The 19922-nt window shown below is 33.3% G+C and overlaps 2 protein-coding genes and 1 long non-coding RNA gene across 6 annotated transcripts; 1 reads left to right on the top strand and 2 right to left on the bottom strand.

The window, feature by feature from the left end:
* Positions 1-1017: 1017 nt before the first annotated feature.
* On the bottom strand, positions 1018-6551 carry LOC131943992 (uncharacterized). 3 transcript variants are annotated; one of them, XM_059304420.1, is made up of 4 exons: positions 6432-6551; positions 2910-4137; positions 2626-2769; positions 1018-1697 (listed from the first exon to the last, which is right to left on the bottom strand). In XM_059304420.1, the coding sequence occupies exons 2-4, from the start codon at positions 4101-4103 to the stop codon at positions 1509-1511; spliced, it is 1527 nt and encodes a 508-aa protein (XP_059160403.1). In that variant the 5' UTR covers positions 4104-4137; positions 6432-6551; the 3' UTR covers positions 1018-1508. The 3 variants fall into 3 exon arrangements, with proteins under 3 accessions (XP_059160403.1, XP_059160402.1, XP_059160401.1); XM_059304419.1 differs by lacking the exon at positions 6432-6551 and adding an exon at positions 6250-6294; XM_059304418.1 differs by lacking the exon at positions 6432-6551 and adding an exon at positions 6187-6293.
* LOC131943993 (succinate dehydrogenase [ubiquinone] iron-sulfur subunit, mitochondrial) lies at positions 1534-16911 on the top strand. Of its 2 annotated transcripts, none has more exons than XM_059304423.1 (9): positions 1534-1672; positions 10751-10828; positions 11154-11212; positions 11828-11971; positions 12059-12137; positions 12380-12502; positions 12623-12732; positions 14068-14182; positions 16402-16911. In XM_059304423.1, the coding sequence occupies exons 1-9, from the start codon at positions 1649-1651 to the stop codon at positions 16477-16479; spliced, it is 810 nt and encodes a 269-aa protein (XP_059160406.1). In that variant the 5' UTR covers positions 1534-1648; the 3' UTR covers positions 16480-16911. The 2 variants fall into 2 exon arrangements, with proteins under 2 accessions (XP_059160406.1, XP_059160405.1); XM_059304422.1 differs by lacking the exon at positions 1534-1672 and adding an exon at positions 6299-6407.
* On the bottom strand, positions 7050-7718 carry LOC131943994 (uncharacterized). The gene is made up of 2 exons (XR_009386985.1): positions 7316-7718; positions 7050-7184 (listed from the first exon to the last, which is right to left on the bottom strand). It is a non-coding gene; the product is annotated as an uncharacterized LOC131943994 (long non-coding RNA).
* Positions 16912-19922: the final 3011 nt, after the last annotated feature.

Genomic DNA, 19922 nt, shown 5'->3' with positions numbered 1-19922 from the left:
TGGCGGTACTAAATCCCACCAGTTTCACATTGACAAAATCTGATAGTGAATCACAGGAGTCGGGTGTGCATCTTCACTTCCGCCAAAGCTCTGAGACTTACATACCGAATCTCTTGGGTTCGATCGAACCCATGTTAAGAACCACTGCTCTAAACTCTTTTGATTTTCTAATTTGTATTCGTTTTGGCTTCCTAAGAAGCACTTGGTCAACTCACTTGATTTTTATGAAGATCAAACCCTAATAATCCAGCACTATTTCAAATGATTTCCCTTATTACTTTTTTGGTCTACTTATCTTTCCCTGTGGACTTCAGCAACTACTTAGTGATGATATTTATTGCACTCAATGAAAAATGTGCGTATATAAATAACAGCGCAGTAAATAATACTTTATATAGGAAATTTTAATTAATTCTTTAAAAATTAATTAAACATCCAATTAAGTCAAATTCGATGTCAGGTTACATTTTATCGGGTCTTGACCCACGAGCCAAGTTTCAGAGTAATTGGTCAGTTAGACGTGGTCAAAAAATTAGCTTGCCAGCTTTGACTGATGACGGATGAAGCATGACAGAGTTAGCATGTTTTAAATAAAAGCTTGTAAAAATGCATAAAAAATGTTTTAATAACAAGTTTTTCTATAATTATGCACTATAAAGAACAAAATGAATGATTTTCTTTAAATATATAATAATGAACTACTATTACAATAACTTAAGAGAAAAGTGTGGATCACTATATTATGTATTGAAATTGAATACCTATACTAGAATTTAAGAATTTCAATAAAGCCTTTGATCAAGATTTACTACAATAACAAATTTCAAGATGCTGGAATTAAAATCAACTGTACATAGAAAAATTAGTGCTGTGATTGAAGGAAACTATTTAGTTTTACTATTTATTTAGTCTCCATATTAACAAAAAACCAACACACTTTATCAATTATAGCCAATTATTCTTATAACCAATAACTGCACCAGTCAAATGAAGAAAGAACTTTTCACAACTTAAAAATGAAAATAACAATTTGGATTACTTTTATTATAAAATAGGTCATACATACAGTAAGTAGGTTATATATGCAATATTTTTTTGCAAATTCAATAAAATTGTGTGAAGAGTTTTAAAAACATGTGATTATAAATATTTTAATTGGTAAATTGGAATTTTTTTTCTTGTCTGCTAATGGTAATGTAATTTAAATGACAAAAATTAAAACAAACTAGCCTTTACTAGGTCATGCTAATGTTTAAAAGTATAGACATTTTCCAGAAAAGGAAGATGGGTCCTTATAATAAAAATAAAGGTGTCTCTAACAGTCATAGACAATCACTTTCTTTTACCAAGGTGATGACAGTGTAACATTTTGAGTTGGTGTTTGTCAATAGAAATTTAGCCTTAAAGGCAAAACAATATTTTCAAGTTCTACTCATTTGCAATTTTATAAAACTTTTTTTTTCTGCTTTAACTTGAAAGGGTCAATGGCATTAGTTGAGGCATGAACTTTAAAAGTCATGAATACCCAACCATACGCGATTGTGGCGATATAAATCAAACACAGAAGTTGCAGAAGAGGTGTGGAGCTTGGAAGTGTCAGTAGTTGTGCCCAGCAGTTTCAAACTTGGAGTTTCTTTTTGAAGATCAGATGAGAAAAACTCCATCAAATCTGGTACTGTTGCAGCGTTTGAAGATTTCTAAGAAAGTTGTTCAAGCTCAATTAGTATATATATAAATATATGTATGTATATGTGTATATAAATATATATATATATATATATATATATATATATATATATATATACAGAGGCGAAGGGCCACCCCGCAAAAAAATTTTGTTGCCCCCACATATATATATATATATATATATATATATATATATATATATATATATATATATATATATATATATATATATATATATAAATAACAACATCTCATGTGTGTGAGTGCATAAGTGTTTTTGAAAATCTGTTTTAGTTTATGTCGGCCGTAATATTTCTTAACCTCTAGTCATTCAAAAGTATATGAAATATCAAAGCTTTGTATATGTAATGGTTTCTCGTGTTATGTTTACTTTTTATGTCTTTTTGTATTTATATTATTAATTTTAAATACATTTCTTTTTTATACTATGTCATTCTTTAGTATGTATTTTAAAAAAAACTATTAAGAGAAGTAATTGCTTAATTGCTAAGTACAAATCTATTAAAAGGAGCTTATGAGCACCCCTATTTAACTATTTAAAAAAGGGAAATAAGTCATGGAAGTGGTTTAAACGTTTGCCTATCTTTCACAATGGTTTAAAAACAAAGGGAAAAAGAATAATTATACAAGAGCGTGGGACGGTGTCTATAGAATAAAGATAATCCAACCGCAGCTACAGTATTCTTTTAACAAAACAACCATCAAGTCAAAAATGAAAGAAAATTAATTTTTTTAACTAAAAAAAATTGATTATGGTCGGCTGTGCCCCCCCCCCCCCCCCCACCCGCATTGCGGGGTCTGGCGGCACTGTAGTTCTGCCCCTGTATACATAAAGAGTATGCTTGAATATAAAGAAGGAGCACATTGTAAATTTTGAGTACTAGAAGTTGATATGATTGCTTTTCCTGTCCCCCTTACGTTATTGTTTAGATTGAGTAGGCGCTGAGAATGTGCTTTGCTTGTCCTCATTCTGACAACTCTGTCACACAATGTTTCCAAGGAAGTGTCAATGTCCACCAGATTTTGGAACTGCTTACAGGCCCTATTTGTGTAGTTTGCTGCCTGTTTTGGGAAATCAAACTTTTATTATTGTCTTATCCACATGCAATACTTTTATATTGTAAAATAAGCCTACATACATGATAATGTAACTGATTGAAGATCAGATTCAAGTAAAATAAAACAACAAATTTTGACATTACCTTCTCATTCAACTCTGACCTTTTCACCTCTGACTTTGCTAATGTTACCTCCACTGCCTTTTTTAAATCTAACTGACCCTGAAAAAGACTGTCCAGTTCACTGCGCAATTTGAGAGTGGAGTTAAACTCAGGTCTGGCAAATATATGTTCATATTCCCCACCTGTAGGTGAGGCAGAAAAAGGAAATGAATATTCCGTGGAGATGAAATTACTCTTTGATTCCCTGACAACTGAGACGGGAGGAAGCTCCAGCACTGATGGTTGGGTCAGGGCTGGGGGCTTTTCTTGTAGTGCTTGTTGTACTGCGCCTGTCTGGCATTTCTGTTTGCCTGGCATATTTTTTCTTGAGACAACCGGCCCATTCACCAGGAGCCCTTTGATCTGCTGACTTCCTGGGGATGCTGGATCTGTTGGTTGAGCTATGCCAGGAGCTGTTGGTTTATTTGATTTTGAGGTTTGATTTACAAGAGAGCTTTGAAGAGTTGTGAGGTTGGCAATAGGCTGGTCGAGTGATTTCTCAAGAACTGAATCATCAGAGTAGTAATTGGGGTTATAAAACTTGTGTTGAAATGTTTTCCAGACTGGACTAGGACAACTGGAGGAATCCAAGCCTGTGATAGGAGATGCACAGTCTAAATCAATGTCCTCTGTTGTCTCATCTCCTGAAGATAAGGATGGGAGGTCAAACCGAACATTCAGTTTTTCTTTTGATTTTAACTGCTTTTCTTTTTCATTCTCAGCCACATTCATATTTTCATCATTATCAACAGAGTTTCTAGAAGATATGTTTCTCCTAGCTTGCTGATCTGGGGTGACAAACAAAGATGGGTTAGGACGGAAACTCATCCCCGGACTCCAAACAGCAGGCTGTGGAATTGTATTTGTGTCCTGGGGCTCTAGAATATTTTCTTTGAGATCTGCCAAATCTTTCTGTGGCTTTTCAGGTGTGACACACAGCAAGTGGTTTGAGCAGGGAATCATTCCAGGGCTCCATTCAGTGGGGACAGGAATTTTACTTTCAGCCTGAATATGATCTAATTGTCTACTTTTAAGAATGTCGGAATTGCTATTTCTCTCTTGGCGAAGATAAAGAGGGAAAAAATGATCATCCTCCAGTGACTGTCTTTTAGCGTTGTAGTTAGAATTGAGTAGCTCATACTCAGAAACAACGGCTTTAATGCCTGAAGACAGCATGACAAGTGGAGCTCTGACTCTAGTCTTGTTTATACTGATAGATAAAAAGGGGAGATAATAAAAATGAGCAAAAAAAATAATGGTAGTTTGATAGCATTGTGAACTACAAAAGTGGTGTGATTGTGAAATACTATTAATTAGAATGCATAATTACTCATTAATTCACCAGAAATGAACATTAACTAAAATTAAATATAAGTTTTAACACAACAAAAAATACCACAGCTCTCTTGACCTTCCTTTCTGTACTGGGGATAATAATACTAATACTATTACTCAATTATCAAAAAAGGTAACAGGTCTAGTCTTTTTTTTATTATGGTGATGTATAGATCAAGATAGGCTGACTTTTGTAATTATAAATAATAATGTCTTTGGACATTTGTTATTGATTCTAGATCTATAGGCCTATGCTAAATTGAATAAAAAAGATCTAGCATATAGGCCTACTAGAATAACTAGATCTATACATTACACTAATAGCTTGTAATAGGCCAAAATAATCAATATTGATTTTGAATAATGTTTCAGCAATCTAATATTTAGTTGATTTTAGTAGTAATAGTAATAATGGACCCCATTTAGTGGGTATTGAAAGTTTAGAGAGGTTTCAAAGATTCCATTAGGGCCTTAGGCCTAGATCTAAATATTTTAAAAAATAGTTTGCATTGTTAAAATTAAATTTGGTATGCTAATAAAAACATGATTGTTTAAGTTTTTTTAACCTAAATTTTTGGTAACTATATCAGCTAGATATTTAAGTTATATAAGCCTATAATTAAGTATATAGATCTATCTATAATATATATTATATAGTAGAATCTAGGCCTAAGGTAAGCAAGGTATCTATTTTTTTTAACTAAAAAAAATCTTAAAAAGTAAAAGCCTTTTTCTTTACTTAAGTCTGTTAATCAAGAATAGTTAGGTGTACTTTTGACCTAATTTCTTTATCTCACAAGTGGTGCTTTAGTGAAAATAGCTCTATTTATTATTGTGTTAAAGTGAACTTAAAATCAAATAACTTCTAAACTACGTGATGTTCATTAACTATTGGATGATGCAGCAACGACTCAGAGTCTTAACTTTTTATAAATGAAAATGTCTGGGAATAATTCTCATGACCGTACTTGTGGTACAATGTCAGTTATATCAACCCCCTATAATGCCATTTTATAATAATCTTTTTGCTGAAAACAAAGCACTGGAAATGTGTGCCGCACCAAAGTCCAATCATTTGGCTACATTTATTAGTCATGTCGTGTCATATCTAAAAATATTATATATAGCATTTTCCTAATTTATGATCGTTTTTATCCTTTTTAAATTAAATTATTAGTTAAGATTGCAGTTTTTGTAACATGGTATACTTACCCTCTGTGAATATAAAATGCATTGCATGGCATGTTAATTATGTACAAATATTGTCATAAAAAACAAAAATACTAAGATTGATTTTTTTTTACTACAACTATCCGCCACCATATGGCCTATACTATACAATACTATACAATACTATAGGCCTAGGTTTTTTTTTTAAAAATTGTTTATTGATTGTGTTAAATTTTAGCTAGATCTATCTAAATTCATTTCTAAGATATGTTAATTAATGCTTTTGAAATCCACCCATGAAATCAGGTCACAGTACTAGAATCTAGATATAGACTCTAGTAACTCTAGTACAGTAGTTTTTTCTTCATTAGCTCATAATACTTTTTATTTAGCCTAATAAATTAAAATTAATAGGCTGAAGGCTGAACCTGACTTGGATTTTTTTTTCAGTTATCACTGATTCATTATAATAATAACTTTGCACAGGAAGTTAATATATTAATAATTGACTTTGTTTACTAGTGTGCTAGCTATTATTGATACTTTTTTCCTAAAAATCATCAAAATGCCTTGATGATTGAGAAAATCGAGAACGTGCAATAACTTGCACATGACTAGATTTCTAGATCCAGAACTAGTCGGACCAAGTTATAGAATATAGATCTAGATCTAAGTGTAAATCTATATGAACCCATGTAAAAATAATATAAATCTAGTCATCGGTAAAAAAATTTCATATAATTTAAGAACTAACCACAAGAAGGTTTTACTAGTGGGCAAGTAGATTAACATTAGTAACAAAACATCACTAACTAACAATAGTTTGTTTACGCCGCCATTTTAATTTGTCGGAAATGAGTGTTACGCATGTCCATTGGCTATTTGTTCCTCTACTTTACGCAAACAAATATGGCAACCACTAAAGCTCTCACGAAATTTTCGCCTGCGACTAAAGCTCTTATTCAGCTTATTCAAGTAAGATTTTAATTTAAAACTTACATGGAATTAGATCTATTTATTTTTTAGCTACGTGAAATATTTTTCTATGAACAGATATGGATTTGGTAGATCTAACTTAAATAGTAATTCTAGACTAGTTTATCTAGTTATTTTGTTCTATTTCATAACATGTCACCTTCAATATGGCCTTCACCTTGAATTCAAGACAAAACTATTTGCACTTTAAATCTACTTTATAGAGATCGATATAGACTTAGATCTAGATCTATGTTGAATCTAGATTGGCATTACGTATTAATTTATCACAGATCTAATTATTAAATTCCCTAGACCCTATTACTATTACTATTAGTAATTGTTAGGTTATGATTATAGATCTATAAGGCAGGAAACAGATTCAACCCTCAAGCATCTACTTTTAGGGTCGATTTTCGCCAATTTTCAAAGTAACAAATATCGACATATTATATATCAATTTTGTTGCTTAACAATCGAGGAATTCAAAAATATAAAAATTAATAGCACTAGACATTTACATCACGTTCAAAATGTAGATTAACCACACTCACTCAACTGAGATTTTTTTTTACATCTAAATGTAGTGAGGTCAAAAAATCCACGAAATTCACAAAATTAACGATATAATTACACAGAAATGTCACTTAGGCATACATTTATTTGTAATTATGTCAAACTTTACAAAATATACCAGTTTATAGCTTATTTCTATAATTATTCTTGAGAAAAAAAACGACCGCCCTCCCCTTTAAAATTCTGGCTTTTAGAAACACTCTGGGGAAGAAAAAAATAACAGAGTTAAATATAGAAGGTCTATATAAAAAACATAATTAATAAAATATGTCTATATGCCAATTTTTAATATAGTTGCAGCATTTACATGGCTAATTATAATTGTTTAGTACTTTGAACATTAATTTAAAGTTACGACTGTCTGTGGCGTCATTCAAGTGTAGTGTCAGTGTAGGTGAACAGGGTGTTAGGGCCTGATACGATTTCATTAGAATTGGTAATGAACAGAATGTATAATTAGAACTGGCATATAAAAAATATGTTGATAATAGATGCAGTTGTTTTAATGCTACTTATAATAGATCAAAATGACAAACATAATTAAAACCTAAGAATCTGGAAGCGGTGACCTCATTTTACTGACACGGTTGTCAAATAGTAAGTGAATAGATCTAGATTTAGAATCTACGTAATTTTGAAAATACGCTAGTTCTAGAAGCAAAATCACTTTTAAAAACTGAAGTTAGTGATTAGATCTATAATGAAATTGAAATCAACAACTGATATGTAAGTATCTTTTGATTTTAAAAAAAAATACGCTTAGTTCTAAGAAAAAAAACATTCTATGGTGTACTCGATCCCTATCCCAAAACGTGTCAGCCATATCGCATGCGTAGTCAGCTACTCAGCTGCTTATCAAATCGATGAATTTTAAAATTATATAATAAAAGTAGGTCACCCTAAAAAAAAGAGTAAAATGGCTCCCGTTTTCACGATAGCCGTCACTCGATTCATAATTTACAGAGTTATAAAGTTCTACTTTCTTTTGGCTATAGATTTAAAGAAATATTAATTTGTTATTTCTCATGCGTTCCAACAATTGTACCTAATTTTAATAAACATTAGATTAATAGACTCGATTCTTTTTAGAATTAGCCCTCGACACTATACAGACTATTGCGAAGAAACAGACTCGCGCGAATGTCGTGCGTAGGCTGGTTCAGTGGCGAAGGTTAGAAGCCAATTTGCGACGGAAAATTTTTACTTTGAAATAATTACATTATCAATTAATTTCGATTTAAAACAAATGGCTTAAAGTCAAAAGTAAACTAAAATTTAAAAACTTTGTTATTCGCAGTGTACTCAAGATTCTCGTGTTTTAAAGATAAGTCTAGTTTTACTACGTGTGCGTGCATGGTGCGAATACCGATTTTCCGCGACAGAAAATCATTAAAAATATTTAAAAAAGTATCTACGGCAAAATAATAATTATATTTTACAGAATTAAATAGATTTAACTTAACTGTTATTTAAATACATGCTTCGGAGTAAAAAAATACAATTTTATATCCGTAAAAAATTAACTGAAATTCCCGCTTTCAGCGACGCCGATGTGTCGTAATTTTCGGCAGTCATTTTGTTCAAATTAAAGTAAAAAACGCATTCAAATATACTTTTTTTTACTTTCATAATTTACAGCAATCATTTCTAATGAAAAATCCATAAAAAAATAATAGTTATTTTTACAAAATATTATTTCTTACCTCATTAGTGCAGTACACGTACTTTCCAAGTAGATCCATTCCGTCTAGATTTGCATACTTCGCATCCTTCGCCGCGGCACAAAATGTCATAAAAAACGAATTCCACAAAAATGTTGCTAACGAAGCTTGTAAAAACCTTGCTCTATTTATCAGTATAAACAAAATCCCCGAACGATGTCTGGTTAGAAAGTTTATGAACGGCGAAGACCGAATATGCATTTTGCGGTACCAATCTGTTTCCTGCCATAATTTAATAATGATATAATGATCATCCCAATATTATTAAGTAATATTTAGGCCTAACTCAAGTTATAATATAATAATAATTAATATTAGGCCTAGTAGGGCCTATTAATTAATAATTACTACATTAGCCTACTTTAAACCCATATTATCCCAAGGTCTCAAATTTTTATAATTTTTTTTATATTGTTTAGCTTTTGGGCACTGAATGAAAGAATGACTAGATCTAGATCTATAGATTTAAAAAAAAAATCAATAGGCCTACTTTTTTAAATATTGATTTTTTTTAAAAACGTCCCATAAATGGTATTAATGGTATTAAATACTTCAGTTAGTCACAGTTAGTGTAATTCTGAAATTTTTTTTATACAATAATATATAAGTAAATATAGGTCAAGGTCATAATTAAATATCTATAAATACTACTTAACACCATAAAGTCAACAGTTAACAAAGTCAGCAATTGTTTCACCATTAATATCCATTTAACATAAACATTTGCATCTTTGTTTTTCGTTAGTGTCCAATAAATGTTACGTTTGTGTAACAATCTACCTGGGGCCTTTTGTTGCTAGCGTCCCACTTATGGGACGCTTATTGTACACTTGATATAACAAAGTAGATAAAAAAAATTGTTACTCTTATATTTTTATCAGATAGAAATATGGTACTGCTACAAGTTTCAAATGTATTTTGCACTTAAAATGTTAATATTTTAGAAGATATGCATTTTCCTGTGCGCATGTTTTCTTTTTTCTGCCATTTTGACAAGTCCTGCAAAGCCGGCGCTATAACATTTTTCTAAATTAATTTTTTTCACAAAACACACACAATTTCAATAGTGTAACCATTTTCAAATACAATGAAACATAATTTGTGTTTTAACTAGTTTTAAATAAATTTTAGCAATTTTTTTTACAAGCGTCCCATTAGTGGGACGCTAGCAGAATATGGGTTAAATTACTATTAATATTAATAATTAAATTAGGCTATTATAGCTATGCCCTAACTATTATTATATTATTATACAGGCCCCTAGCACCCAGGAATATAGATACATAGCAATATAGTAGTCAATTATTATTTGTATTAGATTAGCCCGCCGAACGATTCGTATGTGCCCGCCTCTTACTATTCGACAGAGACAGAATTTTTTTCATAAACATTATTGAAAGGTTGAAGGGGATGGAAATCGAAAGTTTGAGGGGGGGGGGGGGTTGCAAATAAAAAATTTGCGGGGGGGTGCAAATCGACAGTTTTGTCCCGGGGTGACAGGAAGGGTCGCTATGCCTCTGGAAGAAGTTTGTCGATTTAAAATAGGTGGTGCCCGCCACCCTACCGACATTTTAGAACCCCTGTGTTAGAGCATGAAGCAGTAACTTACAGGGGAGGGGTGTTTGGGTCAGAGTCAAGAAAAAGGAATGGTATTTATTTTTATGTTTGCTTTTGTTTAGACGTGAACATAAGGTGAATAGTAATATGTCATAAGTGTGTGGGAGGTTAGGGTATTTTGCATGTCTGAGGTGTTTAGCAAAATGTTTAAAGAAAACCCAATTTGAAAATATTTGTCCTTCTCTAATCTGAATCAAATGCTTTTCAACCACTATAAATTAGACTATAAAATTGCCACATTTTAAAGAAAAATAAATGGGTTTAGCAATAGCACATAAATGATTATTAATGTTAAAAGGATGCAGATGAATATAATATTGCACTTGTGTGTTTGACTCAGAACTTGTATTATGAAGCTGCTTAAAACTCTAAGTATACATATTTGAATCTACCTGCATGTAAGTTATGAGATTTTTTTTTTTTATTTAGACAAGAACAGCCCAGACAGCTGCTGCTCCTACTGCTCAAGCCAAACAGAATTTGAAAAATTTTGAAATTTACAGATGGGTAAGTAAATTACTGACAAGTTTTATAGTCTATACCATGGGTCTCCAAACTTTTCTGTCCGAGGGCCGCATTAACTATAAAATTTCAGTTCAGGGGCCAGTTTCTTCCAGGCATGTCTTTGATTTTCTGGGCAAAGTTCCTAAGCCATCACCAAAAAACGTTTTTTCTGTGGACAAAAAGATCTCCGTGGGCCGGATAAGAGGACATCGCGGGCCGCATCCGGCCCGCGGGCCGTAGTTTGGAGACCCCTGGTCTATACTAATACAATTATTGTAGTACTTATCTAAGAATGCATCAATAATTAAGCTTTCAAAATTGTTTTCAGAATCCTGAAAAAGCTGGTGACAAACCAAGGGTACAGACCTATCAAGTGGATCTCAATGAGTAAGTAGTACACACCACAATGGGATGTCTCAGTACACACCACAATGGAATGTCTCAGTACACACCACAATAGAATGTCTCAGTACACACCGCAATGGAATGTCTCAGTACACACCGCAATGGAATGTCTCAGTACACAATAGAATGTCTCAGTACACAATAGAATGTCTCAGTACACACCATAATGGAATGTCTCAGTACACACCACAATGGAATGTCTCAGTACACACCATAATGGAATGTCTCAGTACACACCACAATGGAATGTCTCAGTACACACCACAATGGAATGTCTCAGTACACACCGCAATAGAATGTCTCAGTACACACCACAATGGAATGTCTCAGTACACACCGCAATGGAATGTCTCAGTACACAATAGAATGTCTCAGTACACAATAGAATGTCTCAGTACACACCATAATGGAATGTCTCAGTACACACCACAATGGAATGTCTCAGTACACACCATAATGGAATGTCTCAGTACACACCACAATGGAATGTCTCAGTACAGACTACAATGGGATGTCTCAAATTTATTTCTTCTTTGCTGTACCAAAAATTGTCTCTTTTACATCTTATGTATGCTCTATTGAATTTTTGTTTTCCAGCTGCGGACCCATGGTGCTTGATGGTCTTATCAAAATCAAGAATGAAATGGACCCCACTTTAACCTTCCGTAGATCATGTCGTGAGGGAATTTGTGGCTCATGTGCCATGAATATTGATGGCACAAATACTCTAGCTTGCATATAGTTAGTAGCATTCACCCATTTTAGTGAAAGAAATCATGATTTTAAAGGAACCTTGTTTCAACATTAAAATGTCTTTTTTTTTAATAGCAAGATCAATGAAAGCCCAAGCAAGTCTGTTAAAATCTACCCATTGCCTCATATGTATGTGGTCAAGGATTTGGTTCCTGTACGTTCATTCTTCCTAGCATCATTTACTGACTTTCCTCACATTTAAGTTTAGCATCATTTACTGACTTTCCTCACATTTAAGTTTAGCATCATTTACTGACTTTCCTCACATTTAAGTTTAGCATCATTTACTGACTTTCCTCACATTTAAGTTTAGCATCATTTACTTACAGTTAAACTGTGGTTTAAATTACAAATGATGCTCTCCCTTTGATGAAAGTCAATATTACCTTTCTGCAGGACATGAGCAACTTCTATGCCCAGTACCGCTCCATTGAACCATACTTGAAGAAGAAAGATTTAAAAGATGAAGATATTGGCAAAGTTTCCTACCTTCAGTCTGTGGAAGACAGAGCCAAACTTGTATGTTTGTTCTTGACATTAGCATAAATGTAGCTTAATACTGGTTGAATTAGATCCAACTGAGTGCATTTGTTCCTGACATTAAGGCTTGTAAGTTGTGTACAACTTCTCTATTGCCAGGATGGGTTATATGAGTGCATCTTGTGCGCATGCTGCAGCACTTCCTGTCCCAGCTACTGGTGGAATTCTGATAAATATCTTGGACCAGCTGTACTCATGCAAGCATACAGGTAAATCATTCTTACCAGATGTAGTTCTATCCACTTTTTTTAGAAATCCACCTTCTGTTTGAGGAAAATTTTCTGCTGGAAAAAATTCAATATTTTTCTTCCAACAGAACTGGAAATCTTTTTCGTCTAACCATTTTTTCTTTTGACCAAATATAAATAAAATCATTTATTTGAAGGCTATTTTATGAGATCAGAACGTGCCAATACCAGAGTTCATAGAGGTCTAGAATTTAGAAAGTTTAGTTTAAACATTAATGACCCATAACGCCCGCTGCCACCTGCTAAAAAAATACGCATAGAAAATTGACTTTGTTTTATAAAAATTTGGCCTACAATAAATACTAATTTTTAGCTAAACAGGAAGTTGGATAGTTTCAGCATCCTTTTTCTGGTTTACTATTTTCAATGGCAATTTTGCAATATACATAATATTACTTTCTTTCCATCCCGAAATTTTAGACTCATCTGTCCTATTTTTAGTTGATTTAAAATTACAAAATTAATTACACCCCACCTCCGCTTGTAAAAAGATTTCCTCTTTTTTTTCTGGCGGGTGGTTACATCTCTGACATCCATGCTCCAGTTGTTCGCATTGATAACCATGCTCCAGTTGTTAGCATTGATAACCATGCTCCAGTTGTTAGCATTGATAACCATGCTCCAGTTGTTAGCATTGATAACCATGCTCCAGTTGTTAGCATTGATAACCATGCTCCAGTTGTTAGCATTGATAACCATGCCCCAGTTGTTAGCATTGATAACCATGCTCCAGTTGTTAGCATTGATAACCATGCTCCAGTTGTTAGCATTGATAACCATGCTCCAGTTGTTAGCATTGATAACCTGCACGTACAATCACACAGATAAAAACAGCAAGAAACACCTGCATATTCAGTCACACAGAAAAAGCATCACAAAGCAAGAAAGCATCAGAATACTGAACTTAAGGAGTTATTTGATAAAGTAGATAGCTGTGAGTCAGTGTGTGTGACTAAGGGTGGGTTGAACAGTGTGAGTGTATTGTACAGCATACATGGTGAATCTGTCGGGTAATGATTAAGTAACGGTACGATATTTTTTAAAAGTAGAATCCTACAAAGCTATACTCTAATAGCTTTTAAACAACATAATCTAAAAGAAAATATATCTGATCTTAGCTGATATGAATACAACCTGATTGCTTCTTGCACTTAGTGGGTGCAGTGCTGAGGTGCACTGTTTGTGTCCATCTGATAGAAACCTAAGAGATATTAGCAGTTACATCCTGGTACTTTTGAGTCAATGGTGAGATGTTGATAAGTTTTAATTTAAAAAGTTAACGTTTCATTGATTTAGATGGATGATTGACTCTCGTGATGACTTTACTGAAGAGCGTTTGGCGCTATTGGAGGATGGCTACTCCGTGTACAGATGCCACACTATCATGAACTGTACCAAGACATGCCCTAAGGTTAGTTATACACTATCATGAACTGTACCAAAAATTACCCTACGGTTAGTTATACACTATCATGAGCTGTACCAAGACATGCCCTAAGGTTAGTTATACACTATCATGAACTGTACCAAGACATGCCCTAAGGTTAGTTATACACTATCATGAACTGTACCAAGACATGCCCTAAGGTTAGTTATACACTATCATGAACTGTACCAAGACATGCCCTAAGGTTAGTTATACACTATCATGAACTGTACCAAGACATGCCCTACGGTTAGTTATACACTATCATGGACTGTACCAAAAATTGCCCTAAGGTTAGTTATACACTATCATGAGCTGTACCAAGACATGCCCTAAGGTTAGTTATACACTATCATGAACTGTACCAAGACATGCCCTACGGTTAGTTATACACTATCATGAGCTGTACCAAAAATTGCCCTAAGGTTAGTTTACTCCGCATGTGAAACTGATTTTTTAAAATGCTCCCGAGCATTTTAAAAATCTGCTATGTTAAGAACTCAAGATTCTAAGATAGTGGATATCAAAAATCGTTCATATATCTTAATTACTTTTAAAGTTATGGCATAACATTTTTGGTTTTTAACTTTTTTTTTGACAACCTAAAATTGAAGTTACATCTGTAAAAGTATATGTCACAAACTCAATCTTTGAACTTAACACTAACACATACACAGAGAACAACCTGTTTTATTTTCAAACCTTAAAAATAAGGACATCGTTTAAATTAGTTGCATTTTCTAACTTATTGATTAACTTAAAAAGTGAAGTAAAAAAAAACACATTGTGCACATTTTAAAAAATCACCAAAAACTTTCTGATAAAACCGCATACATGATAGTTATAATGCAAATGTAGGGGAACAATGGTACTTTGAACTTTGTATGCCTATAACATGAACATTTGAAACACGTTCAATCAGAATAGTGCAGGGAGTCACAATCTGTCAAAAGTGCGTCTTTTAAAAAAATAAATGACACAGTACAGACTATGGAAATACAGAATAACCATAGCTGTGAAGAGTTACTTATGTGATCCAGTTGTTGCTGGGGGAGTGCAAGGGCCATGTATAGAGAAAAAAATGTGTCAAAGGAACTATTAGTCTCAAGTACCAGTAGCTTGTTTACATATGTATACCTTGTAAAAGTATGTAAGCAAAAACTACCTTATTATAGTCAATGTGAGGACTTAAAAGGATGCAACAGCAGCAATACCCAGCTCGGGTTCTTTCTTCCCCCCCCCCCCCCCCCCCCCTTTCTATTCCATATAACATTTAGCCTTGTTAAAGTTGAAATTATTCACAAAAGATATAGAGCTCAAATGCACAATAACACATAAAATTTTATAATAGTATAAATTATTTCAAGCTACACACCATGTCTATTTTGTTTTAAAATCATTCCTATATATTGATAAAACTGATGATGAAAATTATAATCACGTTTTTTTTTTACATTTAGCAAATAAAATATTTAGCTATTCTAAAAAGATTATATAAATAAAATTATAATAATAAAATGATAATAGACAGAGAATAGCCTCGAGGTTATTCAAAATTGACAGAAACTAGGTCATGTGGTTTAAGATAGCATAATGTTATTTAAAAACTATATCGTCAAAGTTTTGTAAACAAATAACTGATATGAAAATTGATCACAGAGTTCCTGTACAGCCAATCATTGTTTGTCTTACCAAAGTGAAACATTGGGTTATAACTTTGGCTTGATGAAAATAAATAGAAATGTAGCTTTAAACTCCAAAAATGGACACTTTCTGCTACTGGGCCTAGAGTGATTTTAGTGATAGTTTGTTTTGTAGTGGTTAATTTTCCGTCTTTTAACAGAAAAAACGGACGACAATTCTGAAAATACTAATACTAATTTTATACAGTATAAAAATCACATGTTAAATTGCTGATTGCTGAGTTTTTTTTAAGCTTTTAAAATATGCCATTGAAAAATCATCTCAGTGAGTTTTCAATCTATAAATAAGATATATTGTATAATGTCAACAACTATAAAAATTACTCAGTAATTTGAGTTCTTTTTATTATTGAAAATATGAAGTGTAAAGCTTCTACATTAGGGCAGCAAAAACTACGTTAATCTGGTCATTAGACATAGCAAATTATACACTATCATGAACTGTATCGACTTCCCCTCAGGTCTGCTATATACATTGTTTAATTAAATGTTTTTTTAAAGGGACTTAATCCTGGCCGAGCCATTGGAGAAATCAAGAAGATGATGATGAGCTACAACAAACAGAAAGCAGCACATTAACATATTAACAAATAAATTATCCTAATCAAGTTTTAAAAGATGAGGTTTAGGTCTAGATTGCATATTACATGTAATCTAAAAAGGTAATATAATCTAACAAAGGGAGATAACCTGCTTTTTTTTGTTGCCTGAGATTACAAATTACACATGTCCATTCTATTATCTAAATATACAAATGAGAAAGGTAAAAATTGATCTGAAATAGAATGCTCAACTTGAAAAATGAAAATCTCTACTGTAAATATGTTTGTATATCAGCTAAAGAAAAGTGTATTGTTGATGTTACTACCATCGTGGTTTGATGATTGAAGACTGCACCTTCAGTGCGTGTCCTTTTAGTAGTGTAGGATTTAGAAGTGTACCAAAAGTTAGCTCTTATTTTCTAAGTTATTGTCTTTTATTTTGATTCAACATTAAAAGTTAAAGTTGAAATTGAAACTTGTTTTTATTTTTTAAAAGTGACTTGCATAGTTTCATTCTGTCTAATATTTGACATGTTCCTTACCATTATGGGATGGTGTGGCCAAGCAGTAAAGCACTATACTGCTAACCTAAAAGTTTTGAGTTCAAATCCAGGTTCAAGTCAGTACATTAGTCCATCAAGCTCTGATGGGTACCTGACTCACTTTAGGGAAATTAAAGGTGGTTAAGCATAGGGCTGAGATCTCAGAAACAGATGAACTCTACTTCACTTGCATCATGGGCTGTCACTTTCAAAAAGGGAACACACTTATTCAACAGTATCTGTTTCCTATTCACCATTTGACAGTATCTGTTTCCTATTCACCATTTGACAGTATCTGTTTCCTATTCACCATTTGACAGTATCTGTCTCCTATTCACCATTTGACAGTATCTGTTTCCTATTTACCATTTGACAGCATCTGGTGAAATGTAGCCTTCCCTGGTGAAAGACTGTTTTTTTTCCAGTCACCTTTTCAGAAAAATGTCTAAATCACTGCCTGTAGTATTCTCAATAACTTCCCAAAGTTTCTTGCAATTGGATGAAAACCAAAAACGGACAGTGTTAGTAGCCCACATTGATTAATTAGATCAACAAATGAAATGTTAAGGTAAAAATCAGTAGAAAAACTAATTGTTATCATGGATGTTTAATAGGATGGAATATCATAGGGGGCAGACAGTTGGGAGATGCAGGTCTGTGGGGTGGGGAAGTCCCCGGGTAGTTTAGGTTTGTAGAGATGCTTGTACATTGGTGCCCTGTCAAAACGACCTGGTACAAAACGGCCCCGTTAATATGACCCCGTCAAATCGACAAACCGACCCCGTCTAAATAGCCCCGACTTATTGGCTCCCGTCAAATGGGCTCCCGTCATATTGACTTGCGACATATAGGCTCCCGACAAATGGGCTCCCGACATTTAGGCTCCCGACATATTAACCCCTGACAAATAGGCTCAGGACATATTGGCTCCCGACATATTGGCTCCCGACATAAGGACGCAAGACAAATGGGCTCCCGACATATTGGCTCCAGGCAATTGGGCTCCCGACATATTGGCTTTTGACAAAATGACTCCCGACATATTGGCTCCAGACCAATGAATGACCATTATTGGCATAAAAGTAACCATTTTGTCCTACCTCCAATACCACTATAAATTCTTTTGAATGCCCGAACGAAATTGTTTTTCATGAACCAACATTAATTCACAAACAATCGAGCCCTTAACAGCTTAATTCCACCAATTCTAAAGTTTTGATAATGTTTAATTTACAACAGAAAAGATCTGTTGCTTAAAAGCGAGCACAGAAGTGTAAATGTATGATATACATGATGTTTACATGATATCTTGTTTTGATAACCTACAAGCATACTGCAGGTAGGAAGGTATAGCGTGGACCCTTCTCCCCACACACTGAGTTGGAACAGCCTATCGACTCAATTATGGATGTCATAGATAGATGACCCTTAAATTAAAACATACTATATTTTATAATAGATAAACTAATATAAAAATAAGGCCTGCCGAACAAGAGATGCATACGTTGTATTCAGTGGCGGAACTAGAAAAAATGGGCCACCCCGCAAAAATATTTTTATCTATATCTTTATATCTATATCTGTATGTGTATATATATATATGTGTTTATATGTATATATATATATATATATATATATATATATATATATATATACAAACACACAATAAGAACATAGGATTCTCATTGCTGGCCTGTTTGGGTTTTGAAAAAATAATTGTTTTTTTTTTCAATTTAGGGCAAATTACAACATGTCATGTGTGTAAGTGCAATAGTCTGTTTTTTTTTTATTTATTTTTATTTATTTTTTTGTTTTTTTTATTTTTATGACAATTTGATGATTCAATTGATAGAATAAATAAAGTTATTACAAGATATTTCCTCTAAGAATATATACATTTTTTTTGTAACACCAGAGGATTAAATCCAGAAAGAAGTGCAATAGTCTGTTTTGAATATCTAGTTTATTTTATCTCTGCTATCAGATTTCTTTGTCTCTAGTCGGTCAAAAGTATATAAAACATGAAAGCTTTGTATAAGTTATGGTGTCTCGTTTTATTTTTATGTTTATTTTTTTTTGTATTTATATTATTAATTTTAAATGCATTTCCTTTTTGTACAATGTCATTCTTTAGTAAGAACTTTTTAAAAATAATTATTAAGAGAAGTAATTACTTTTTAATTTGTTTAGTGCAAATCTATTTAAAGGAGCTTATGGGCACCCCTATTTGACTATTTTAAAAAGGGAAATAAGTGGTGGAAGTGGTTTGAACGTTTATTTATCTTTGATAAGTTTGATTGTAGGAAAAAGAGGACTCGGCATTCATAATGGTTTAAAAACAAAGGGAAAAAAAATACAAGAGCGCGGGGTGGTGTCTTTAGAAAAAAGATAATCCAATCGCAGCTATAGTAATCTTTTTACATAACAACCACCAAGTTAAAAATGCAAGAAAATTATATTTTTTAAATATATTTTTTTAAATTATGGTCTGCTGTGGGCCCCTAAAGGGCTTGCCCCCCCCCCCCCCCCGCATTGCGGGGTCTGGCGGCACTGTAGTTCCGCCCCTGGATGTATTACATAAGAGTGTTGGATAAGCTAACTCTAAAGAATGTTGATGAAGGGGTCCCACTGGCAGGTGTCATATTCAATGAGACCACTTTGCCGGGCGACTTAGTCTCTACAGAAACAGTATTGTCAGTGGTCCTTTTGTCTGGAGCCAAATTGATAGGAGCCTTTTTGTCGTGAGCCAAAATGACGGGAGCCTATTTGTCGGGAGTCGTAATGACGGGGGCCGTTTTGTGGAAAAAACTAAATGACGGGAGCCTATATGTCGGGAGCCAAAATGACGGGAGCCTATTTGTCGGGAGCCTTATTGACTGGAGCCCTTTTGTCGGGAGCCTATATAACGGGAGCCTATTTGTCGGTAGCCTAAATGACG

Source organism: Physella acuta, unplaced genomic scaffold, assembly GCF_028476545.2.
Source record: "Physella acuta isolate Inbredline_101_S28 unplaced genomic scaffold, ASM2847654v3 ptg000476l, whole genome shotgun sequence".
NCBI lineage: Eukaryota > Metazoa > Mollusca > Gastropoda > Physidae > Physella > Physella acuta.
Note: the sequence above shows the minus strand (reverse complement) of the source record. Positions and strands in the feature narration are given on the sequence as shown.

Coding starts and splice junctions, on each gene's coding strand:
- LOC131943992 (XM_059304418.1), bottom strand. CDS start 6,224: ATGTTAATCTACTTGCCCACTAGTAAAACCTTCTTGTG. Junction 4,138..6,186: donor ACTAGTAAAACCTTCTTGTG/GTTAGTTCTTAA, acceptor TTTATCTATCAG/TATAAACAAGACTAGAGTCA. Junction 1,698..2,625: donor TACTCAATCTAAACAATAAC/GTAAGGGGGACA, acceptor CAACTTTCTTAG/AAATCTTCAAACGCTGCAAC.
- LOC131943993 (XM_059304422.1), top strand. CDS start 6,300: ATGTCCATTGGCTATTTGTTCCTCTACTTTACGCAAACAAATATGGCA. Junction 10,829..11,153: donor ATTTTGAAATTTACAGATGG/GTAAGTAAATTA, acceptor AATTGTTTTCAG/AATCCTGAAAAAGCTGGTGA. Junction 12,503..12,622: donor TGGAAGACAGAGCCAAACTT/GTATGTTTGTTC, acceptor CTCTATTGCCAG/GATGGGTTATATGAGTGCAT.